The sequence below is a fragment of the Erpetoichthys calabaricus genome, chromosome 15 (assembly GCF_900747795.2).
Source record: "Erpetoichthys calabaricus chromosome 15, fErpCal1.3, whole genome shotgun sequence".
Lineage (NCBI taxonomy): Eukaryota > Metazoa > Chordata > Cladistia > Polypteriformes > Polypteridae > Erpetoichthys > Erpetoichthys calabaricus.
Window position 1 is genome coordinate 93,691,634 of NC_041408.2, and position 26,444 is coordinate 93,718,077.

At 45.3% G+C, this 26,444-nt stretch overlaps 1 protein-coding gene and 1 long non-coding RNA gene across 4 annotated transcripts in view; one reads left to right on the plus strand and one right to left on the minus strand.

Moving 5' to 3' along the window:
- Window positions 1–26,444, plus strand: part of abhd12 (abhydrolase domain containing 12, lysophospholipase) — a 66,916-nt gene continuing 40,472 nt past the window's right edge. For all 3 annotated transcript variants that reach the window (XM_051919415.1, XM_051919414.1, XM_051919416.1), the window contains exon 1: window positions 1–419. In XM_051919415.1, the coding sequence (XP_051775375.1) occupies window positions 244–419 (176 nt within the window). In that variant the 5' untranslated portion in view covers window positions 1–243. The remainder of the gene's footprint in view (window positions 420–26,444) is intronic.
- LOC127525969 (uncharacterized) overlaps window positions 9,958–26,444 on the minus strand; it is a 569,224-nt gene continuing 552,737 nt past the window's right edge. The window contains exon 3 of the long non-coding RNA XR_007933579.1: window positions 9,958–10,058. This is a non-coding gene — a long non-coding RNA (uncharacterized LOC127525969). The remainder of the gene's footprint in view (window positions 10,059–26,444) is intronic.

Below are 26,444 nucleotides of genomic sequence, written 5' to 3' on the forward strand. Positions count from 1 at the left end.
GGTCAAAGGTAGCTCTGATCAGCTGGTGCCTGCGGAGTTCGTCTTGTGTGAACAATGTAGCGAAGTGCGGAGTGTCAGCGGCGCCTTGCAGAGAACATCACTCTGGGAGCCGATGTGCACCGCACCAGAATAGCCAGACGAGTACCGGGGAGAGCAGGGCACCGCTTTAGCCGCCTGCGTGTCACTGATTCGTTTTCATTGTTTTGCCGCAACGTCTTTTCTGTGTTGATCTCGATTTCAGTTATGCGAAAGCGAAGAAATTCTCTGAACTCGGACCAGGAGAACTACGGCGGCAGCGAGTCCAACTCTCATCTGAAACAAGCCGCCAAAGAATCGCCAGGCAGCCGAAGAAGAGGAGAAGTTCAGTGCCAGTCCGGCAGCTCTGATGCGGAAAAAATGGGCACGAGAAGATCAGGAAGGTAAGCCGCCGGAGGGACGGACGGACGGATGGAGGGTGGCTGGCACTGGCACGGGCGAGGCAGGTGAAAGAAGTACCTGGTCGAGAATCCATCTGGTGTACTTGAAAGTGAAGGACATTGGTTGCAAAAATGACGGGCGCTGTTAGAATAACCGTCATGAGGGGAATGTAATATTAGACCCTGCTCAGTGGGCACGAGCGGAAAAGCCAACTTGACCTTTTAATGCCTTTATAGCCTAAGCAGCGTGTTATTAGCGGTCCTTAAGAGGGAAAGTCTGTAGCTGTGCATTAATCGGGAAACGAGGGCAGATCTCTATCTGTTTTATGTAATCCACGCCGATGATTTTAGTCTGCTCTGCACTTGATGAGCTGTTTTGAGCAATTCAGTTTATTTTGTACAGAATAATCTGGCCAGCATCCAGAAAAAAAAAAAAAAAAACCCTCCTAACCAAGTATTGGATGGAGTGAAGCTCTCCGGAAAGCTGACAGTGCAAGTAAGCTGGCCAGTCCTGCTGGCTCGACATCTATGCCACTTATTTCCAATACCCTCATACCAGCTGGATTGATTGGCTCATTTATTAGAAGAGCGCTGGCATAAAGCAGATCTGAAAAAGTCCTTAATGGGACATTAAATCAGCATTCCTCTTTAAAAATAAATAAAATAACAAGATTACAGTGCAAACCGTTTGTGCCATCTGCTCTTTAAGTTGTCTGCTGACTTGCAGACTTGTGTGTGTGTGTGTGTGTGTTGAGTGAGTCATCCACCCACCCACCAGTGCCCATGACTACCTCCTGATAATTTTCACAAACTCAGAACTGCTGAATGGTGGATAAGTTTGGGAACAAACGATCGGCTCTGCTAACTTGCATAAAGCAAAGTGAAGTCCTCCATTGCCTAACTTGGAAAAATGCAAACATCTGTCATTTCTCAGCCAGGGGGTTCAAATTTATGTTTTGGGTCTCTTTCTTTTGTTCCTTTCTTATTCATGTTGTTTATGTGTATCATTCTTTATCTTTGGTTTTGTGTATTTTTATATGTATCTGTCAATCACCACCAGGAACTGCCCTCCGCTCTGTAAATGTGTAGGTTCTCCCACAGTTCTCGGCAATTCATTGTGAATACTTGAGGGATTCTGCAAGCGTACTTGTGCTGATTATGAATTCTGTTTATTTTTGGATTTCTGACATCTTAATATTTTACTGTGTTTTTGCTTTGCGCTAAACCAGTCATCCCCCCCAACTGTCATAACCTGTCCTCTATATGGGAGGAGCGAAAGCATTAGATTCATTAAAAATTTCAATCTCCAGTTTTCAACATTCGAGGGTCCCCTGATACCAAAAACATTGATATCTTAATAATGGGTGTGTGTGTGTGTGTGTGTCTGTCTGTCTGTCGTGTGTGTGTCACAGTTTCTTGAGGATGGTCTTCAGCTAAAACAGCCAGACAGAAAAATACCAAAGTCGAAATTTCAGCCTGTTATAAGATGACGATGTGCCAATTTGTTTTTGAGCCAAATCATGCAAGAGAAAGAGAACCCTCAAATACCGGAATTCTGCAATTAATTATGAATTTTTCTCATTGATTGCTACTGTAATGACCTATTTTATGATCGAAAGATTAGAGCGGTAAATAATTACTGAAATGTCAGAGGATAGTTCGGGTAACTTGGTTCCGAGGGCACAGAGTCCACTGATGCTCACCTCCAAATTTGTTTTCTCTTACCTTTGGAATCTGCTTTGGGTCTTGTTAGATTTTTGGATTACCTTCACATTTCAGGCAATTCCATGTTACCTTTGTGCTTCATTGTGATTGAAATGCTTTTATGCTTTTATTTTGTTAAGATTCAGTACTTGAGTTTTTTACTGGCCGGGGTTTGACAGTGACATCCCCCTCTAGTGGGCATTATTGGAAGTGCTTTAGAATTGCTTCAGTGCCCCTAGTGCAGGGCAGCAGTGGGGTATGTAGGCCCCTATCTTCCACATCAGGGGGTCCCCAGCTCCAGTCCTGGAGGGCTGCAGTGGCTGCAGGTTTTCATTCTAAGCCCTTTCTTGCTGCTGTGAAGTCATTTTAATTGACTTGCTCTTGAAGACTCCGACCCCTTCATTGTTTCTTTTTTCCTTAATTAGCAGCCAAACAATAATGTGATAGAAAATGAGCCAAAACATGAGCAGCAAACTGTGTCCATCATACAATATCTGAAAATAAAGAAAGGTGAAGGTCTCAGGAATGCTGATCTGCTCAAGACCCCAAAATATTTTTACAGTGGTCTTAGAAAAGAGAAAATCAACAATTTCGGAAAAGTCTGTTATTGCACAATGAGAGCAGCGACAAGCCATGGAATTAAAGAACGAGTTTAATGAATGACAAGACTCTGCACCTAATGAAGCAAGTGGATGGAGTTTGAGGGCCTGACTTAGGTGGTCTTCTGTTGGCTGACACTTCACATTTCATTTCTCTTTGGGTGCTATTTATGAAATGATGAAGAAATTTGGGGGAAACAAACCTTAAAAAAAAAGTCAATTAAAATTCCTTCAAAAGAAATGAATTATCCACAAGACTTCAAAAAGAACAAAACCAGACGTGGACCTCCATTGGTCTGCCTAGAGACAGGCCTCACCCCAGGCAGTCAGACCCCCCAGTACTCAACCGGCAGACTTCAAAGCCTCCTAAAAGGGGCACTGTCTTTAAGTCGTTGAGAAGCACTCTTTTAAATGTCTTTTAAATGAAAAGAGGGTTGTCAGGGACCTCTGGAAATGCGCTAATTCGCAGGGTTTAGCTAACAGAAATCCGAGTGCAGGAGTCACGGTCAGATGACTGGCGATATGAGACTGTTGAATTTCAGTATTTTCTATTTATTTAACGTAAACTAAAACAATAAACAAACAAACATGCTGAAGATAAACCAATATGGTGGCAAGAAAAATCTGTCGTGAACAGGCAACCACTTCCAGTTGAGTGCATGACCTCATTAAACTTTCTTACAGTCCCCTTTAAAAGACACCAAAACCATGAAACCTTCTGGCTTGAAGGATAAAAACAAAACTACGTTCTTTAAATTTGGGGATTTATTAAATAAGCAAAAGATGAGCAAAATATGGCAAAGTAAAGCAACCATGCAGCAAAAGGATATGCCTGAAAAGACAATCGAGTCGAAGTCCACAATCCAAAAGTCAAATTTATTAAACAGTGGGGAAAAAAACAGAAAAAAATCCAATAATATTCACAATTGATCTCAACTCCACAAATGTCAATGACACTGTCCATATCTTCCACCTGAATATAAAGGTGGAGGGCGGTCCCACACTAGTGACATCACAGTGGCCCCACCTCTTATGGCTCCTCCCACAGAGTACAATGAACATCTTCAGACAAACCAAACACCCAATGTCTACCTACAAGCACCCAACCCACCCATTTTCGGAAGTCGCTTATCCAGAGCAGGTTGTGGGGATGCTGTAGCCTTTCCCAGAAAGCATTGGGCAAAAGGCAGGAACAGTCCCAGGACAGCACACAAGTCCATCACAGGGCGAATACACACATAACACATACAGATCTGGGGCCAGTTTAGCAGCACCAGCCCACCTAGCCTTCACATCTTTGGACCCCGGGGGATAACTGGAGTTTGCACGTTCTCCCCACGTAGTGAAACCAGAGAGCCCACCAGTGTACTCAGAGGAAACCCATTTGGACACGGGAAGAACATGCAGACTCCATACAGGGGAGCCCCAGGACGTGAGCCCCGGCCTCCTTGTTGTAGGACAGCAGTGCTACTGGTGCACCACTGTGCCGCTCTACAGTGCCTGCTTACTGAACAATAAATCAACCTAACAATATTAATAAAAATGAAATAAAACAAAAACATATGAAAAATAATAATTTAAAAAAAAACAATAAAGAGGAAAATAAACATCAGCCAGGCAACAAACCCTGGGTGGGTTTGAGGATGTTATGTTATTGTACAAGGGTCCTGATGTACTGTAGCTTTAGTAGTCCTTGTACCACAAGCGTCATACCGCGCCATGATAGGCCATTTGTGACATTTTTTACATATTTAATGTATAGTTAAAGAAATGGTTGAAAAGAAATTTTCGATGGTTGCCTTCTTTGTTACATTCTTAACGTATTTGCGTATGTTTGAGCGTCATACAGAGCTGTATGGTGATGGAGAGCCCTTCATCTGCATCACCTGCTTTGTCCTTCATCATTGCACCAAACCGGAGGAGCCACATGTGCCACACAAGCTGACCAACCCGGTGTGCCCGTATGGGGTCCTGTGACCAATAGGATAATACAATTAAAAGACGAACAGGTGAACAAAGCTGCCAAAGAAAGGAGATCATTGCATCCATTAAGCACGTTTGGATAGCTAGTCGCTAATTTGGTATGGAGTGTCATTCACGTGCATTTCAAGCACAGTGAAGGTCTCCTTTGTAACGCCATGACCTCTGATAGTCTGGCCCAGTTTCTGATGACCCTCTATGTCACGGATGTCCAACTCCGGTCTTAGAGGGCCGCAGTGGCTGCAGGTTTTCATTCTAACCATCTTCTTCATTAGTGACCAGTTCTGGCTGCTAATTCATTTCTTTTGCCTTCATTTTAATTCACTTGACTCTGACCCCCTTAGTTGTTTTCTTTTTCCAAACTGTAATGAGACACGAAACAAGGCGCCACATGACCAGCCCACCTGTGCCCATCACGCAATATCTGAAAATAAAGAAAGGTGGAGGTCTCCGTAAGGCTGATCTCTCAGGTCACCAAAACATCTTGACGGCGTTCTTAGAAAAACAGAAAATCAACAGTTTTGGAAATAGATAGATAGATAGATACTTTATTAATCCCAATGGGAAATTCACAGGAAATGTCTGCCGTGACAGAATGAGAGCAGCAACAAGCCACGGAATTAAGTAATGAGCTTAATTAACAGAAAGAGTCGGCTTCTCATTAAGAGACTGGTTGGAGTCTGAAGCCCCAATTTAGCTGCTCCTCTGTCGGCTCGTTTCACATCTCATTTCTGATTGGCTGCCATTTAATGAAGAAACGAATCAATTCAGAGGACTGAATCCTTAAAAACAGGGCTATTAAAAGAGTTAATTAGCAGTGAAAACTGGACACTGATTAGGAAAAGGGTCAGAATGACCGACCCTCCAGGCCCAGAGTTGGACACCCCTGCTCTACGTGGAGGAGCGTTTCTTGGCTTCTCATCCACATTGGGCTTTCCCTTCATTTCCACTAAGTGTCTTTCTGTTAATGATTCACTGTTTCGTTGATGGAATTCTACTAAATCAGTTTTATTGATGTATTTAGCAAGTTTTACAAGCTGGCTGAAGTCTCTTCAGTTGAAGATTAAACAAGCGGAGTGCCGTTAGTCAGTTTCAGTGTTGGCTTTGCAGTTTTGTCCATGGATGTCCCTTTTTGCTGCCCCGTCACTCTGATGTGGCTACACGGCGTATGCGGTGTACGTATGTGTTTAAATATGGCAGGTCAGAGCTGCCAGCAAATCCACGTCCTTCTCAGTCTCTCCTCGGTCTTTGACACGGTCACCCACCAGGCACTCCTCGTCATCCTCTCTGACCTTAGTATCACTGGGACTGCCCCTCAGGTGGTCTGACTCCTGCTGTGTGTCCCGGTGTGGAGAGGTGCACCAGGCGAGCCCGCGGGTGCCTCATGGATTTCAAACATAGCTGGGGCGACGAGTTTACTTTTGTGAATTCTATTAATTTTGACTTTCTCGTTTGTGTTTTTTTGACCTTTTTCTTTTGGTTTTTTGAGGAATTGCTCTGGATGCTCCATTTTGCCTTTTGTGCTCTACAGAGTTTGGTTTTGTGGAAACAAAACCTTTTAATTTTTATAAAGTGACTTGCCCCAATTACTAGCCGTGTTTGATGTGTTTTCTCCTCTAGTGGGCATTTTTGGAAGTCCTTTTTGGGACTATATGTGCCTTTGGGACTCCTAGTTGATGACAACGGGGGCAACTCTTGGAAAATACACTTTAATGTAGAAAAGTGATACACGTGGGCAACAGGAGTGTCAATTATAACTACAAATGGAAGACACTGAGCTACAGGGTGCAACCTCAGAATAGGATTTAAGGGTTTATGTTGACACTGTGCTTTCATCTTCTAAGTAATGTGCAAAAGTGATTAGGAAGGCAAATAAAATGTTAGGTTATGTCGTAAAAACTGTTAACTGTACATCATGGGACGTTGTGCTTTATATAATCTGAGCATTAGTGAGATCAGCTCTGGAGTGTTGTGTGCAGGTCTGCTCACCACAGTACAAGAAAGACATAGCAGCACCTGAAGCTGTGCCGAGGAGAACAACCAGGTGCATCATGGGACTACAGGGGCGTGGCCTTTGGTGACGGGCTCAGACAATTAAACTTGTTTAGTCTCAAGCAGAGGAGACTTCATGGGGGCCTCATCCAGGTCTTCGGGATCCTCAAAGGCCTCGATAAAGAAGAACCAGCAGAATTCTGGAATGGTGAATCGCATACTCGAGGGCACCTGTGCAAATTAAGGGGAAGAGCACTTCGGGCTGAATAGCAACATTTAGTTCTGTAGCACATTTTCATACAAATGGTGTAGCTCAAAGTGCTTTACACGATCCATCCATCATCCAACCCGCTATATCATAACTACAGGGTCACGGGGGTCTGCTGGAGCCAATCCCAGCCAACACAGGGCACAAGGTAGGAAACAAACCCCGGGCAGGGTGCCAGCCCACCACAGGGCACACACACACACACACCAAGCACACACTAGGGACAATTTAGAATCACCAGTGCACCTGACCTGCATGTCTTTGAACTGTGGGAGGAAACCCACGCAGACACAGGGAGAACATGCAAACTCCACGCAAGGAGGACCCGGGAAGCAAACCTGGGTCTCCTAACTGTGAGGCGCTTTACACGATATGAAACAAAAATAAGATTAGACAATACTAAGTAATCTATATACAGTATATAGAATCCAAATACCACTGACTCACTCATCACAAGGACTTCGGACTTGAAATTTGGAATGTAGGTTACCCTTGGCCTATAGGTGCTCGCTAAGAAACGGTTTTAAAAATGTTGTGGTCCAAGCACGAAATTTCTTATAGTTTTTTTTATACCTGTTTGTATGTCTGTCCGCTTTTCACAAGTGAACTACTTAACGGATTTAGATTGGATTTTTTTCTAGAATTTGCTTGAAGATTCCATTGATTTTGCAACTTTCTCATCACGCTAAGTATCAGAGTTCGCTTGTGGTACCAATTTATTTGTGCGAATCCGAGAGAGACTCATCGGGGGGCGGGGCCCTCCTCACTCACGTGTCTGCCTTGGGGTGTAACCTTATCTCCGCTTAGTTAGCGAACAAGAGGACTACTTCACAGATTTAGATCGTTTTTTTTTTCTAGAATTTGCTTGAACATTCCGGTTGATTTTGCAACTTCTCTCATTGCACTAAGAATCAGAGTTCACTAGCAGGACCCTATATATTTGCTCTAATCCGAGACAGAGCCTACACGCCAAGGGGAGGAGGAAGCGTGACGTCAGGAGTAAAGAGCTGGGCTGGGCCCTCCTCACTGTCCTGTTTCAGTAACACGCGGGCAAAGTAAAGAATGGCTAGTAAAGAATAAAGTAAAGTCCAATGGCTAGGAGGACTGAAAAAAACAACAAAAAAAAACCAAACAAAATCTGCAGGGGCTCCAAGGCCAAGAGACCACCTGGCCAGCTCCCACTGGGCATTCTACCCGAGATCAATGATCAAAATCAGTCCTCATGGCTACTTCAGGCTTCACATGAAAGAATTTGATGATGGTGGTCATGGGGACATCTGGGGTGCTGTCTTCAAATCTATCAATGTAGGGACTGCTTGGTGCCCTGATCAGGTGGTGATGGCGCAGAAAGCCACCACAGAAAAAACGGAATTAGAGCAGCAGAGAGTAGTAGGGATTAGTACGGTTTGTGGAGCCTTATTGAAAGGGATACACTAAAATGAAGTTCTGAGAAAGCCGTGTTAACATAACGGGTTTTTAGCAGTTTCTTAAAGTGCTCCACCATATTAGCCTGGTGAGTTTCTATGAGTAAACTCGTATTCCAGATTTTAGGTGCATGACAAGGCCACCTCACCACTTCTTTTAACTTTTAGCTCTTGGAATTATAAGCAGACCCTCATTCGAAGATCTGAGGTTATGATTTGGAGTGTTAGGGGTCAGGCCTTCCAAGCTACAGGACAGAGCAGATTATTTAAGGCTCTGTAAACCATTAGCAGTATCTTAAAGTCAGGAAGCCGGGAAGCTCTTCATGCAAAGAATTGTGGGAAAATGGAACAAACTACACAGTCACAGAGTTGAAGTAGAAACCTCGAGAACCTTTAATAAAGATCTGGAGGCGATACTGGGACCCCTTAGCCCCTTGCTAAACAGAAGCACCTGGTGGATTGTTTGCTCCTTGGCTCTTGTTTGTGTTCCAGCAGCCCCAGTCCTTACCACCAGTGAGTTTGTCTCTGAAGGCCTCAAGCCTGTCGTGTGGTCCCCCCACATTTAGGTGACATGTTTGTAACATCACCCCTGCTGTTCTTTTATTATTTTTTTTCCTCTTTTTGTGGACGTTTCCTGTTGATATCCTTCCAGGGCTGCCGGCCTCTCCATGCAATCCACGTAATCTTCACACCTTCAACGGTCTGATCCTTGATTCCTGTAGTCCAGGAGTTCGTTTCCATGTCATGACTTTTTTTTTTTTCTCTCATTACACTTCTGTGACACATCCCGAGTCCCTCTAGTTCTTGTTCCCTGATGACTGCACATCACTTGCTTCTTCCTGGCTTTTCCTAATTCTTCGGAAATGCAGTCCACTCGGGATTCCATAGTCTCAGCACTTTTAAGCTCCCTGCCCTGTTTTTGTTCATTTCAGTCTCACTCTTTACAGTTGTTCTTTATTCGTTTTGCTCCGTTTCTGTGCTGCCTCTACAGTACGCAACCATTTGGAGGAATTGACTCAAAGCTCCACAGCCTGTGGGCCATTGCCAACTTCCCATGTTCCAGCTTAGAGATGGTTGATGTGTTATTGTTGTTTTGAATCCGAGTGGAATTGTCCTCCGTTGCCGCTTTACGTGTCTGGGCTTTTGAGCTATTGTTTGTCTTACAAATCCCATTTGGCTAAAAGCAACAGATATAAATAGACTGCGAGGGATTTCAGTTAGACGGGGGAGTAAGAAATGCAATGGCTGAGACCTGCTAATTAAGACTGGTTTGGCAGCAGCGAACAAAAGAAAATGGCAGTCAGTGCAAGACACAGCCATCCGTGGACAAACGTGTTTAAAATGTCTACGGTTACCAGTTTAGACCCCACCCCTCACTCACTGGGTGACTCTGATTGAGTCGCTTCGCCTGCCAGCCCATAATGTGAGACACGCGATGAGGGGTGTTCAATAATTTATCTGCTTTGTCGTTGTAATCCCCCTTGAATTCAACACACTTGGTCCATTTTGCCTCCAGGGATTCAATCCCATTCAGAATAGGAGGATTCATCTTGGTCCTCCAGTCAACCCATTCTTCTTCTTCTTCTTTCGGCTGCTCCCATTAGGGGTCGCCACAGCGGATCATCTTCTTCCATATCTTCCTGTCCTTGTCATCTTGCTCTGTCACCCCCATCACCTGCATGTTCTCTCTCACCACATCCATAAACCTCCTCTTAGGCCTTCCTCTTCCCTGGCAGCTCTATCCTTAGCACCCTTCTCCCAATATACCCAGCATCTCTCCTCTGTACATGTCCAAACCAACGCAATCTCGCCTCTATGACTTTGTCTCCCAACTTTAATGTCCTTATTTCTAATTCTGTCCATCCTCATCACACCCAATGCAAGTCTTAGCATTTTTAACTCTGCCACCTCCAGCTCTGTCTCCTGTGCCACCATCTCCAACCCATATCACACAGCTGGTCTCACTACCATCCTGTAGACTTTCCCTTTCACTCTTGCTGATACCCGTCTGTCACAAATCACTCCTGACACTCTTCTCCACCCACTCCACCCTGCCTGCACTCTCTTCTTCATCTGTCTTCCACAATCCCCATTACTCTGTACTGTTGATCCCAAGTATTTAAACTCATCCACCTTCGCCAACTCTACTCCCGTCATCCTCACCATTCCACTGACCTCCCTCTCATTCACACATGTATTCTGTCGTGGTGGTCCTACTGATCTTCATTCCTCTCCACCTCTCCAGGGTCACCTCGACCTGCTCCCTATTCACGCTACAGATCACAATGTCATTGCAGTCCATGGGGACTCCTGTCTAATATCGTCTGTCCACCTGTCCATCACCATTGCAAACAAGAAAGGGCTCAGAGCTGATCCCTGATGTAATCCCACCTCCATCACTCCTACTGCAGACCTCACCGCGGTCACACTTCCCTCATTCATATCCTGCACAACTCTTACGTACTTCTCTGCCACTCCCGACTTCCTCATACAATACCACAGCTCCTCTCTATTTACCCTGTCATTTGCATTCTCTAGAGTCACAAAGACACAATGCAACTCCTTCTGGGCTTCTCAACTCTTTCTGGCTTCCAGCCTTCCCATTATCACCTCCATTATCATTGGGAAATCGCCATCCACGTAGAAATTTCTTCAGGTTTCGAAACAGAAAATCATCACCGGGGGCCACCACTTAACTGTCCAGTGGAGGGTTAAGTTCCATGAAGCCGCATTTCCCTGACAACAACCTTCAGTTTTTGGCATTTGTGGGACAGTGTGTTGTCATGAAGCAGCGACACACCTGATGACGTTTCTGTTTGATGGCCTCATGTAATGGCCTTATTATAGAAGTGTAGGTTTCTCCAGTGATGGTTGACTTGTCCAGCATGAATTCCAACAGCAGAACGTCCTTTGTATCCCAAAAAAACTGTTGCTATGACTTTTCTGGCCAACTGATGCGCATAAAATTGCTTGGGGGTCATGGGCCCTTTATGCTTCCATTGCATGGACTCGTTTGGTTTCAGGCTCATGGTGGTGAACCCATGTTTCATCTTCAATGGCAGTCTTTGAGCAGAGAGTTCAGTGGTGTTTTCTCTAAGAAGGTCCAAGTTCTCATGACTGAATTCCTGGCAACGTGCTTTCTGATCTGGTGTTGGCATTCGGGGAGCCCATCAGAAACTGACTGTTGACATTATAAGATGAGTGTAGATGATGGTGAACATTAACCTTAATTTGACAATCTTCCCTCATCATGGCCTCCTCTTTTTGGCACAATGTCCACAGTCATGGCCTCTGCTTCTTGGTACGTTTCTTGCGAATGTGCCTCCACAGGATGCCCCGTGTGGTGGTCATGTTCTATCAACTCCCGACCCAATTGAAATTGCTCAGTCCAGAACTTCACCTTGTATTATTAAGATGTATTGTCACCATGCAACGCATTCAATCCTTAATGGATTTCCTTTGTCTTCTTCTCTTTCTTTGTAAGGAATTCAATGACGGACCGACGCTCCCAGTCTGTCCTTTTCGTCATAGACGTGCGGGTAGATGTGTTTGCCGCCCCCCCCTCTATGAGTGCTTCATATGAAATGACCCCAAACTGCATTTGTGTATCTATCTATCTATCTGTCTATCCTGCCGACTACACTAAAATATCTATTATATAGTGCCTTTCATATCTATCTATCTATCCTGCTGACTACACTAAAATATCTATCTATCTGTTATATAGTGCCTTTCATATCTATCTATCCTGCCGACTACACTAAAATATCTATCTATCTGTTATATAGTGCCTTTCATATCTATCTATCCTGCCAACTACACTAAAATATCTATTATATAGTGCCTTTCATATCTATCTATCTATCTTGCCAACTACACTAAAATATCTATTATATAGTGCCTTTCATATCTATCTATCCTGCCGACTACACTAAAATATCTCTATCTATCTATCTATCTATCTATCTATCTATCTATCTATCCTGCCGACTACACTAAAATATCTATCTATTATATAGTGCCTTTCATATCTATCTATCCTGCCGACTACACTAAAATATCTATCTATCTGTTATACAGTATAGTGCCTTTCATATCTATCTATCTATCCTGCCAACTACACTAAAATATCTATTATATAGTGCCTTTCATATCTATCTATCTATCCTGCCAACTACACTAAAATATCTATTATATAGTGCCTTTCATATCTATCTATCTATCCTGCCAACTACACTAAAATATCTATTATATAGTGCCTTTCATATCTATCTATCCTGCCGACTACACTAAAATATCTCTATCTATCTATCTATCTATCTATCTATCTATCTATCTATCTATCTATCTATCTATCTATCTATCCTGCCGACTACACTAAAATATCTATCTATCTATTATATAGTGCCTTTCATATCTATCTATCTTTCGGTTAAGTGCAAGTGTGGTGTGTGACCACTGACAGGGATGTGCTGAGACCCCATTCTCGTCCTTCGTTAGTCTCACATTTCCTAGCGCAGCAGCATTGGTGATGTGCCAGTCACATGTTAAAAGGTCAGTGGACACACAGATTCTTGGTTAGTGGCGTTGCTTGAGCCTTTGTATTCTTGCCTTTGTCACCGCCATTATCTAGCAGGCCTCTTTCCTTATTGATCTCTTTTCTGGTGTTTTGATCTTTGATCTTGTTTTTTGGGTTTTCAGTTTTTTTTAGTGACTTGGCCCTTGTTTGCTGCCCTTCTAATGACTTCCTGCCCGTGTTGTGATATTGCCCTTTTTACTGTAGGTGTGTTTGTGATTGATTCAAAAAGCACCAATTTGTTGTAGTCATCATAGGCAGCATGTATTTTATTTTTTTTGTGTGTGTATTTGTCACCATTTTGTTCTTTCTTATTTTTTTTATTTTCATATAATCAGTCGTGTGTAGAGCTGGCACACTGTCTATGAACTTTCAATTCAACTCTCACACCATCATGAAGTTTGTGGCTGACACTATGGTGGGTGGTGGGTCTCATCAGCAATGGCGATGAATGTGAGTGCCACAGTCCATCTCTTAATGAGGAGAAGATGAAAGAGGTGATTGTTGAATTCAGGACGGCTGTCCTTACCCCATGGCACATCCAGGTTCCTGTGGTGGAGTTGGTCAACAAGGCATTTTCCCCCAGAGAAGTGCCGCTCACTGGATATTTTCCCTTTTTCGGTTCATTTTCTGTAATATGTGTGTGATAATCCGAGTAGATCAGCCAGCAGTTTGTGAAATACTCAGAGCAGCCCGTCTGGCACCAACAGCCATGCCACGTTCAGAGTCACTTCATTCCCCTTTCTTCTCCATTCTGATGCTCGGTTTGAACTTCAACAGGTCACCTAAATGCTTTGGGTTGCTGCCTTGTGATTGGCTGATTAGATATTTGCATTAACAAGCAGTTGAGGTGAGTGTTTATTATTCGGTTTTAATCAGCGACATTACATTGAAGTGCTGAGACGTCTACAGGAAAGCATCAGGAAAACAACGTCTGGAGAAGTAAGTGACACACAAAACTCGGATTCTGCACCTGCACCCTAGTGTTAGATTGGTACTTAAAGTTTGACTTTGGTATCGATACCTGCTTTCTGACCTCGGTAGCAGAAACAAAATGACTCCAATATAAATAACCGGGTATACGGTGCAACCCCAGTTAGCACATGGCAGTCAGAATTTCACTCTTCTCTGTTCAGGTCTCAATAAAGACCCTAGAAATGCAGAATTAATCCAAGTCATTATTCAGATTTTACCATCTCAAAAGAGTCCGACTTGAGAGACGTCTCACCGTGATGAGTGGTTAGCCGTCTACTGGCTCAGACTAAGGGCTAAGAAAAAACATTTTGTGCTCGATCAAGTAGAAGGAAAGAAAGCACATGAACTTTGGGGTAGGCCTGACTGTCTGTCAGCGGGTGGAAAAGGAACTGAGAATTGCACGTGATGAGGAAGATAAAGCGGCAGCTGCGGGGAGCTGCTGACACGTAAAACTGCTGAAATAACTCGTTACACAACAAAGGAGAAGAAAACTTTACCATAAGGTGCACCCGACTCGAGACATCAGCTGATCACTGGTCCTCGGCGGGGAAATCCAAGGTTAGCCGCATGACGTTTATTTTGAAACCCAAAGGGCACCTCTAACTGTAAAAAGAGCTGGACAACTGGAAAGTGGAACGTAGTTAAAACCGTAACACTGCCACCTCATCTTTAGGAGGAAAAACCTCATATGACGGGCCTGCCAGTCAGACGATGATGGAGACCGAAAAACCAGCATTTGTGTGACAGTGTCATGTCATGTCATTCTCTGACCCGCTTAATCCAGACCATACTGGAGCCTAGCCCAGCTAGCACTGGGCACAAGGCAGGAACATACTGTGGACAGGGCACCAGTCCATTGCAGGGCAGATACACACCCAATCACCCACCCACCATATACCCACTGGGGCCAATTTAGCATCTCCAGTTCACGTCTTTTGGAAACCCACACAGACATGGGGAGAACATGCAAACTCTGGTCTACTTACTGTGTCACCATGCCACAGGTCAGGTCAGGTCAGGTCAGGTTGTGGAGCATGCACTGGTACAGCGTGTTGACGCACCCTTCACATGACGAAAACAGCTTGGGATGTAGCTTGGCAACCGCCCCCAGGTAGCAATGACCAACTATCTTCCACAGCCAGTTGTTACATGGGTGTCCCCTTGGCCTGTTCCAGTCACTCGGGTCCTCAGCAATGAGAAGAATCACCCTCAGGTAATTGCGCCACATAGCCGGAGTGCCGTAACTGACGCTTCCTCACAATGCAGGTCATGTGCCTCATTCGGGATTCCATGAGCAACACAAAGTCAAACCAGCAGCACCCGAGGATTCTCTGAAGAGACGCACATGAAGGAGTCCAGTCTTCGTCTCAGGTCACTGGATAGCGTCCATGTCTCACAAACAGGGGGCACCAGGACTCTAAAGACTTGGACCTTCGCCCTTTTGCTGAGATATCAGGAGTGCCACACCCCCTTTTCCAGCGACCTCATGACCACCCCATGCCCTCCCAATCTGTCTACTGACTTCACAGGAAGAGTCACCAGAGTCACATGAATGTCACTGTCTCTCCACAGACTGGTACATTGCTGATGGCCGAGCCCAAGAGGTCATTAAAGGCCGAGATCTTAAGTGCCACCCTGTAAGAAGATATGTATAGAAATGCAGTAAAACCGTAGCTCAAGGGTGCACTATTTGGCCAATGTTTGTGGGCACAACTGACCACCATATCTATATGGGCTTGATGGACATCCCATTCCAGAATTATGGGAGTTAATATGGAGTTGCCTTGGCGTCTGGTGGAATTTATGGCCTCTGGTGAGCTCTGGTCCAGAAAGGTGTTTAGTAGGGTTGAGGTTCAGGGCTCAGTGCAGGACTCTGCAGGTCCTCCTTGTGTTTATGGACATGGCTTTGTGTACACTGGCACAGTCTTGCTGGAACCCAAACTTGAAGCACACAATCATCTCAAATGTCTTTTGTATGCTGTGGCATTAACGGTAACCTTCAGTAGAACCAAAGGGCTGAGCCCAAATCTGGCCATTATCCTTGGATGAGGTCCCCACCTCATACATTCTCCTCTGTTTGAGACTAAACAGGTTTAACTCCCTGAGTCTGTCACAGTCGGACATGTCTTTAAGTCCCATAATGCACCTGGTTGCTGTCCTCAGCACACTTTCAAGTGCTGCCATGTCTTTTTTTTGTGGTACGGTGACCAGAACGGCACACAACACTCCTGATGTGGTCCCTGTAGCGCGTTATATCATCTGAGCATAACGTCCCTTGATTTATATTTTTAATGATATAACCTGTGTGCCGGATCATGCAGTGCTACCCACTGTGCCACCGTGCCGTCCTAGACCAAGCAAAGTCAGAAATCCCTTTTTTTTTGTGTGTGCTTTGACTTTCACGGAGGGCCGTGTTTATTGCAGCAGTGGCACAGGGGAATGCAGTGACACAGTTTGGAAGTGAAATGAAAAGGCGCAGAGGCCTGAGCTGCAGGTGAAGTCTGTGCCTCGAGAGAAGCACTAATAATAAAGTGGTGGATTGTGCTTGTCTGCTGAAAATGGGACAGCGAAGGGCATCTAAGCGAAGTCGTAATTGAATGATTTGTACTTGGAGGTGCTGGCTCACTCCTACACAGCAGTACTGAACATTCATAGATCTTTTCTTTCTTTCTTTCTTTCTTTCTTTCTTTCTTTCTTTCTTTCTTTCTTTCTTTCTTTCTTTCTTTCTTTCTTTCTTTCTTTCTTTCTTTCTTTCTTCCTTCCTGCATAGTCTGGTCATGCGAGTCCGCAGAGTAAGCGCTGAGCTGCGTCCTTCATGTCTCAGATTAGCAGGTTGTATTGTGACAGGGGACTTTAGAGCAGATTTGGGGCACATTCTTTCAGTCTGAAACCTTGCAAGGAAACTGACTGGCCACCAGTACTTGGACATTCCAGATTGATCACACTGGTGGACTTCCATTATAGTCATGTGACTGCACACTGGTGACTGCCATTTAACTAACCTGGGCTCCTAATAACAACAGCATTTGTTTCTGTGGCACATCTTCACATACAGGATGTCCTCAAACTGAAAGGAAAAACCAATAAAATGAAGTAAGAATAATATTGAATAAGTAACAAACCAAAAATAAAGCTTATGTAACACAGAAGACATATAATTAGTAGAAGAGTAGAGTCCTTAAATATGATATCATAATGTACGTCTCTGATGATGAGGTCAGGTGGCCTGGGAGGACAGAAAATACACAACAAAACAAAAAACTCCAAATAAGCTGGAGGAAAAACCAAAATCTACAGGGGATCAAGGGGGGCTGAAAGACCACCCAGCCCCTACTGGACATTCTGTCTAACATAGATGCCCTTAAGTCGCTCCTAATTGTTCCCAGGCTTCGCCCCCCCAGGGTTCAATGCAGTGGGTCTCCTGCACACCTGGGACACCCGCCTTCATTCGGCGGCACAGGACTTTGATCAGGTGGTGGTGGTGGCTGCGGCGCCAAAGAAAGGGAGAACGGCAGACATTAGTGCAGATTGCAGATCCCTGAAGAATATGCCTGCATAGTCTATTAAAATGTAGCTACGCAAAAAACAACAAATTAAAGTGGGTTTTTAGCAGTTTTGTAAAAATTATCTATGGTGTTAGCCTGGCATATTTCCTATTAATTATAATAATAATTCTTTACATTTTATATAGAGCTTATCTCACAACTCAAAGCACTTCAGTGAGGGGGAAGCCACTTCATCCACCACTAATGTGCAGCACCCACCTGGATGATGCAACGGCAGCCATTTTTGCGCCAGTAGACTCGCCACTCGTTAGCTGTTACGTGGTGAAGGGGTGAGAGAGAGCCAGTTAGAGACTGGGGGTGATTAGGGGCTGTGGGGGACATTTTAACATGGACATCGGGATACACCCTACTGTGTATGAAGGATGGTATGAGAATAGACAGTCAGGACCTCAGGTTTACATCTCATCTGAAGGGCGGCGCTATTTTTGCAGCACAGCATCCCCGTCACTGCCCTGGCGCAGCTTTTATTTTCAGCTGGGGAGCTCCCCGCACCACAACACTGTCCTTCCTTCAGCTGCCAGTTCCCAGTCCTTCCTCCTCCACTCCTCCCCTGCACGTTTCGTCCTTCTTCTTCCCTGAATGGAGTGAGGCGGCTCCTTTTACGATGGCCCGGGGGATGTCAATCAATGAAGGGCTCTGCAGCTCCCCCTGGCGCGGCCCCCATGGAATCCAAAAGGGCTGTGTTTCAGATTCCAACTCCCAGCATACACTGCAGGAGTCCATGGTGCCACAGCCACCCAGAAGAGCCCGGGGAAGGTATTGCCCTGCTGGTCCTTCCATACAGTTGGCATCCCGGCCGGGTAATCTCCGTGGCCACTCGTCACAACGTCGTTGGGTAACAATCCTTTACATGTGATTATTTATGTATTTTTTTTTCCGGTGCCTTTCTGACCTCGGTGTTCTCCCTTTCTTTTTGTTCTGCCATCTCTGTCACTTGTGTTGCATTTCTAGCTTAGTGAAAGTTCGGTTTGTCATTTTAGGATCAACCCCTGCTCGAGTGAAATCCCCCCACAGACGACAGACACACAGTCCAGAAAGTCCAACCTCTCAATAATGTTCTTTTCTTTAAACGTACATACAGTTACATTCTACTGGTACCTACTGACTCGCTCAGAATTGGTAATTCTACTGTGAGGTGCGTTTCTGGCCATACCGCCTGCTCCTAAAGAGAGATGAAGCCCGTCTCATTTTATCATTTGCAAGTAATGCCAGCTTGAGCTTGGCATCTGTTCCAGGTTTTTTTTTTTTTTTTGACAGATATTCCTACGAGGTGCTGAAGCTGGCAACTTGCACCACCTCCACTGTTTTGCTTGCATTGCTATGGCAGCTGCATCTCCTGACAGGCAGCACTGAGACCTCCTCAGTTCAATGGCTGCACTGTTAATGCCGTTAGTTCATTAAATGGCCTCCACGGAGCTCCTCGTTTTCCGGGTAAGGATGTTTATGTTTCATTCAGCTTGCTGGAGGCACGCCGATGCCAATGCTTCAATGGTGGCACATGCCCTGGCATGAGGAGTGTGATGTGTGTGTCGTCAGTCAACTCTTAAGTCTTACGATGGACTCGGCACGTCTTCAGACTCCTTCACGTTCTTCACATCATCAAGTCGTTTCAGTTCCACCCCCCCCTCAACCTCAAGCCACACTCCAGTCCCCAGATTGCCAAAGTAAAAGCAGGAGTTTAGACGTTTTTGCAAATTTATTCGAAATAAAAACCTGAAATCTCACACCGACTCAAAGATTCAGACCCTTCACTTGGCACTCAGAGTGGATTCAAGCCTGGGGTCTGCTTGGGTTTGACAGGACAAGCTTTGCACGCCTGGATTTGGGGATTTTCTTCTCTGCAGATCCCCTCAGAAGCTCAGTTGGGTAGGATGGAGACGTTGGTGGATGACTAATTTCAGGTCTCACCAGAGATGATCTGAGCTGGGCCACTCGAGGCCATTCACAGAGGTTGACCCTAAGCCATCCAAGTGTTGTTTTTGCTTTGTCCTGTTGGAAGGTCAACCTTCAGTCCAGTCTGAGCTCCAGGTCTGCATTAAGGATATCTCTGTACTTTACTCTGTTCAGCTTTCCTTCATCCCTGTCTAGTCTCCTAGTCATCCTGCCACTAGTTCTTCACGTTGGAGTGGTTTTGAGCAGTTGATGGGCAGCTCCTGGTTCCCTCAGCTTACATTTGAGGCCAGACGTTTCAGTCTTGGTTTTCATCAGACCAGACGGTCGTGTTTCTCACAATCTGAGAGTCCTTTAGGTGCCGTTTTTAGCAAAACTCCAAGCAGGCTTTCGTGTGTCGTCTGGCCACTCTGCCATAAGGTCCAGATTAGGGTTGCAATGTCCTTCTGGAAGTTTCTCCATCTCCACACAGATTCTTTTTGGAGCTCGGCCAGTGTGACCATCTCTTCGCCTGTCTTACTGAAGTCCTCCTCCCACGGCTTCTCAGTTTGGACGGACAGCTCTTGGAAGAGTCATGGTTGTCCCAGATTATGAAGGCCTTTGCCCTCGTTTTGTGCACCGCGACACCGTCCTGTCTCTGAGCACTGCAGAACATTTTTCGAGCTCCTGGCTTAGTTTTTGCTCAGCACTGGGGCCTTCTATGGGCAGGTGTGCGACTTTAGTAACCGGTCCAATACACTGCACTGACCACAGGTGGACTCCGAACGAGCTGTGGTAGCATCTCAACGACGAGTAGTAGAGTAGGAGGCACCTGAGCCAACTACCCATAAGTCATTGCAAATATGTTATATTGTGTGAGCTTCTATCCACTATGGTTACTGCGTAATTTTTCAGATTGCCTTTACTCTTTGATTTACCATGCAGAAGCATTTCCTGCAAAGCCCACAATCTGTTTTTAAATCTGCAGGTCACCCCTACTGTGTCGGCCATTTCCACCCACATCAGTAGCAATACCTGCTAGTCCTGTACCTTTGTTCACGTTGTTATGACTGCTTGTGCGGCGTCGCCATTTATCACTAGTAATTTGTGATGTTTGCTGTTGAACCAGTTCACCTTGCTGGTTGGCCTGTGTGGCGGGCCTTCCCTCTGCACGAGCACATTGAGGACCCTTTTTATAGACGGGCTGCCCGCTAGCATCTCGGGGAGGGTACTGTCCCAAAGAGGTCCTCTCCTCTCCCTCGGTCCTTGCTTGTAGTCGGCGTTCCAGCTGGGTAATGGTCCTGGCCATCGTAATTAGCAGTCTGAAGGATCACCAATTGAAAAAACAACGCCACCCACGCTGCAAGTTGTTACACAGAAGGGAAACGCTGTCTAATCTAATCTGTCCTTGCATACATCCATCCATCCATTATCCTAATCTTCTTATCCAGAGCAGGATCACGGAACAGCCAGAGCCTATCTCAGCAAGCATCAGGAACAACACCCTGGAGGCCTTTAGATTACGGCTGATAAACGTGCTGAAACTATGGGGGCAGTGACTTTTTCACGTGAGTGATAGAATTTTTGGATAACTTTGTTCTTTGTAATAATTTAGAAGCTGCATTGTGTGTTCACTTAGGTTTTCGTTCTCAAATAGTACATTCTTATGGCCACTTATTGGGTAAGACAGGATGTTAGGGAGGGGGCAAATACTTTTTCACAGCCTGGTGACTGAAACCTTTGATCGGCGGGCTTCAAATGTGAAAAGAGGAGCAGGAGGGGCAGCAGTGTCCTCTTGTGTGGAGGAGGAGTAAAGTCGTCCAGGCACACTTTACAAAGTGGACATCGCGGTGCTCGGTGTGCTCTGCTCCGCTGTTTTCAGTAAACTTGTGCTGGTCACCTTTTTGTCCTCTCTGTGTTTCCCCCTTGAGGCCCATTTTCTTCTGCACCTGTACTTTCAGCTTTTTTCAAAGTATCAGCTCTTTGGTAAATGTCCGCTTGTGTTGGCTGTAAATAAGTCGGCTTGTGTCACGTGTAGTTCTTCTAAACCTCATTTTGGGACAACTGCCAGCCCCCAGGTTGCTAGATGTCATTTACTGTCAACATTTCTGTGTTTTTCTTTGCATTTACCCGATGGCAGCCTAAACCTGGTAAGTGTATAATAGCGTTTATACAACGTGAAGGTGGGCAGGCCTGGGGATTTGCTTCTAGTGCGTGACCCAGCTGGCAGTGGGCACACACGGGATAAGTGTCAGGTTGCTTTGCCAGTTCATAGCACTGTCACTTCAGTCCAGGGGTGTCTTCTGTGTGGAGCTGGCATGTCCTCCTGTGTGCTGTCACAGCTGTTACTGTAATGTTCATCCTCAACTATGTTTAAGAGTAGTCCTAGTAATGTCGTGTGTACAGAGCGCAGGGAAACTCTTACTTGTGTGCCTCATCAATGCCATTCTGTCCAAGGTGTAATAACACTGAATAAGGGACCAGAAAACAAGATGGCCGAGGATCAAAACGGTGTGGAGCACCAGGAGGCGTACCACTCCTCAAACTCAGACAAAGACAAGCTGAGACACAAGTCTTGCCAAATGGCACACCTTTTATTCAAGTGGGGAAGCGTTTTTTATTTTGCCCTCCACTACACAACACACTGCAAAGCACCAAACGACACACAGTCCTTTCTTCCTCTTTTTTCTCTCAGTCTCCACTCCTCCTCCTCCTCCCGACTCTGGCTCGCTGACTGATGGTGAAGCAGCTCCTTTTATAATGTCCCATGGTTTTCCTTGACCTTCTGTCGGCTGCACTTCTGGGTGTGGTGGATGTGGTGCTCCAAACTACAACTCCTGGCATACCCTGCGGGGACCTGTGGTGTAGTAGCAGCCCGGGAGGGGGCAGTCCCGGTGGGGGTGGGGCTGCCCTCTAGCGTCTCAGGGAGGATACTGTCCCAAAGAGGTCCTCTCGGTCGGTCCCTCCACCCAGCTGGCATTCCGGCCGGGTAATGGTCCTGGCCATCTGTCATAATGGTAATTAGCAGTTGAAAAAAAAAATTAACCAACCATGCAAGTCGTTACAAAGAAGGGAAGCACTTAATACACACACAGGCCTTTTAGAATGATCCGTAATCTCGGATAACCAGAAACTCCTGGCTATTCTTACATAACAACATCGTGACAACCATAAACAAGTGCAACTGTGTTTAAGGGTTTAAAACGTACGGAGTTAAAAAAAATCCCCAAATAAAGCCAAATTTGGCCCCCTTGGGATTTAATGTGGTGTAATAATAACACATGAAAACTTCCAAGGGGGGTATACATATATATATATATATATAATTTTTTTTTTTTTAAATAGGCACCTTATATAGTGGAGAGATATGGAAAGAAGCAAGCAGCGCCTCCTCTAGGTCAGCTTCGTACCTTGCACTGGTAGAATACACTTGAACTATGGACCCTTAACCAATAAACTAGGACAAGGTGGGCATTGAAAATGAATGCCAGGAGACCAGGGTGCCAAATGGGGACTCCCAGCGTTTGCCCAAACTCACCCCTGTGTCCTACCCCAAATCTCTGGTTGGTCTGCTCAGGTTTGTTTATTTGCTGCTTGTTGTGATTATTATGGGATGTTGTCCACCTTGTGTTTTCTGGTGCCGCCAGTCTCCACAAGAGGCCTCAAATCACCAGTCATGATAAAAGTGGTGTTGTGCTTCACAAGACAATGGCTTGCATTGTGCGCGGTGGGCCTCCCAGGCCAGTTGGCAGCTGGTCCTCCAGACTTGGCTGAAGCTCCAGCCATCATCAGGGTCACGCGCTTGTCATTCCAGGAGCCTCCTGTTGTCTGTCTCTCTTGATGAGTGCTCGGCCCAGCATGTTCTCCCCATGCTTGTGTGCATTTCTCTTCAGGATGTCATTTTCTCTCTGGTGTCTGGTGTTCATGGAGATGTTGTGATGCCTTCAACAAGTTGGGCTCCTGCCATGAGCCCACCACCGCACCTGTTGTCTCTTCTTCCCAAGAAAACCTGACAGAACAGGGACAGAGAGGGTCATGGAAACAACAGCCATAGATGAAGAAAAAAACTCTTCACTCTGGTGAGAGTTTTAAAAATGTGGGCCTTCAATATTAGGAATGTCCTCAAATTGAGCTTTCTGGAGGAAAAAAATGAATAAATGCTGAGTCATAAGTGTTGTGTCTCTCGTCGACAGGCTAAGTCTGGCTGGACGAGCTGCTTTGAAGTGTGCAGTTTTCACATGCAGTCTCTGAACCAAAGAAGCGGAGTTTAAAGCGCCTTGTGATCGCGGATCAATACCAATGCAGAGTGGGTGGCACCCTGTGAGGCCTTCCATCCTGACTCACATTTTCACATCTGAATTCCGTCACTGAAATCTCGTGATCTTTATGACTTGTCATATGTGAAGTGGGCAAAACCAAAAAGCAGAATCTAGAAACCAACAAGACAGAGCAATTCAGGAACCGAGACAAATAGCCAGCCGCTCACGATGGCCGACTTGGCGGTTATGGCTTGGCTGGGTCATTCTCCTCTTTGTCTGTTCATTTTGTTGTATGCTGGGATTTTATTTTGTGTGTTCTGGTTTTCAAATCTCTGTATATCTGTTATGCTTGTTAGTTTATTTGGTGGTCCTTTGCATGTTGAACCTAAGGGGGTGGACTCTCCTAACTGTTCAGACCGTCCTCTATCCCCTGTGTACAGCTTGTGAGTTTTTTTGCTGAGCTGCTAATGGGAACCAGCGGAGTGACCTGAGATTGGCAGTAACATGCGTTGAGAACATGACATGTCACCACATTTCAGGGCAGCTGTGGTGGTCTGACAGTATAGGCCAGTACTCCAGCCAGTAAGCAGTCACAGCAGTCGAGGTGAGTTGTGGCCAGTAAGCTGGACAAAGAAGTAGGGTTGAATACACGGTCAGATATGGTCTGTTTGTGAATTTCCCCTTGGGATTAATAAAGTATATATCTCTCTATCGATTCATCAGGAATGGGAAACTGCTGAGGAGTGATCACTGGAGGTAAGCTGGTCAACCCAAGGTCACATGCTGACTTAGCTGGTGCTAATGATAATGAGCTGAGCTTTACAGAGAATGGCTGAGGTGATAAGGAGCTCCATGTTTTACTGGTTGAGCTGGTGATGGTGTTCCTTCACCCAGGCTGAGATGTTACCATGTTGTCCTCAGGAGGGAATGATGGGGACAGCTGAGTATCATCAGCATAGCAGTGATATGAGAAGCCATGGACCTGGACAATGGGGACCTAGCGAAGTGATGTATGAGGAGAAGAGAAGAGGGGTTGTGGCATTTACTGTCATGTGTGATTTATGTTTGAATCAGTCGATGGAGGTAAAGAACACTGAAGAAGAGTAGTAATAAGAGAAACCCACTGAATTTGCTTTGCCTCAAGTTTGGTGAAAATGAGTAAATGTTCGGGAATTTCGGTGAACTCATCAGAATGCGCTGAATGAAGTCAATACGGAAGGAGAAACTGAACAAGCTTTGACTGGATTATAAAGGTGCAGTGGTCTTTTAAGTGTCCACCAATTATGCTGGACCAATTACTGTGGCCAGAAATGTGCAGGCCGCTGTGCCTCTGTGAGATAAAGTAATACTGGAAGAAATCCACAATGCTTTGAGTTCTTTATGTCTTTCTGCGTATCCCAAGCTCCTATCACTTCAACTAACGAACGTCCACAGAGCCTGTGAAACAAGGGATCGGTGGGACTGTCCCTGTCGCTACCTGATCTGCGCTACGTAACTCTTATATTTTAATCAGAGGCTCAAATCCTTGTTTTATGTCCTTTTTGTTCATTTTTGAATTGTTTATGTTAAGGTTTCTTTCGTCTGCCTTGTGCAAAATGCCTTGGTTATGTTCTTTGTATTTTGGGGGTGATACCCAAAGAGGCGGGACAACCTGCCAATCACCACCAGGAATTAGGGTTAGGGTTATGACATATTCCATGTGCTTTGTAAGTGGTGGCCCAAGAGGCGGGGCCACCTGCCAATCACCACCAGAGACTAAACAATCCCACCCCCACTCCCCCATTTATCAACAGGGTCTTCCTCACTTCCCAGCTCTCCATTGTGAATGCACTCTGGGGGTTTGTTGAGCTCTTGTGCCTTTTTCTGTGCTTTTTGAGAATTATTGGGATTGTGTGTTTGATTGAGTTTCTGGATCACTTGACTGTGTTGGCTCACTGGAGCCTCTGTGTAAGTGGAATACACCACTTGGTGGTGACTAAATCTTTTATTTTATGAAGGTTCTATGAAGGCCTTTTGTGTGTCTAGCCAGGGATTAAGACCATGTCAGTTATTGGAAGCAGTTTTGGAAGTTGCATGCTTTGGGACTCCTAGTTCAGGACGATAACGAGAAGAATAAACATACAATGAAAGTCATGATAGTCCGCCAGTGCCCACCTCGAATGAAACTGCTGCCAGTCTTTGTTATTGTTTTTTGTGCATAAAGGGCGCAAATCCAACTGTAGTATCAATTGGCTGTATTTACAATATTCACACATGCGTGAAGCAGATCGGATAGCGCCGTCAAGTGCGACGTGGATGGCTGTTAAAGTGCTCTGGTGTCACTCTGACCTTGCAAAGCATCATGGGGCACTGGAGGAAACAAATTTCTCCTACACCCGCCGCACGGTGAACTTCCAGGGGAAAATGTCATCAGTGAACCCAGCAAGATTGCAACGATTAAAGTGAGTGACAGCGCAAGGTAAAATGGCTGCAGCTAACCGGTGATTGGCCACCTGTTGTGGGGTACAAAAATCTGTACATTTTTCTGTATATTTTCATTATATACAGATGAACTTACATGACACTTAACATCAAAGGCAATCTGTTTTCCTGAATCAAAGTACAATTTGTTTCATCAGGAATTCAGGAGACGTCTCAGGCTGTATTGACAATTTTATCACCTGTGAAGGGAAAGGCACCAGGAATACCATATATACTCACGGAAAAATTCTCCCACAGATAAGTCGGGTCATGATTCTACTGTATACTTTCTGGTATTTTATAATGTCGGTTGTATAAGTCGAAAACTCACGCTATTGGTCCAAGAGATTATGATA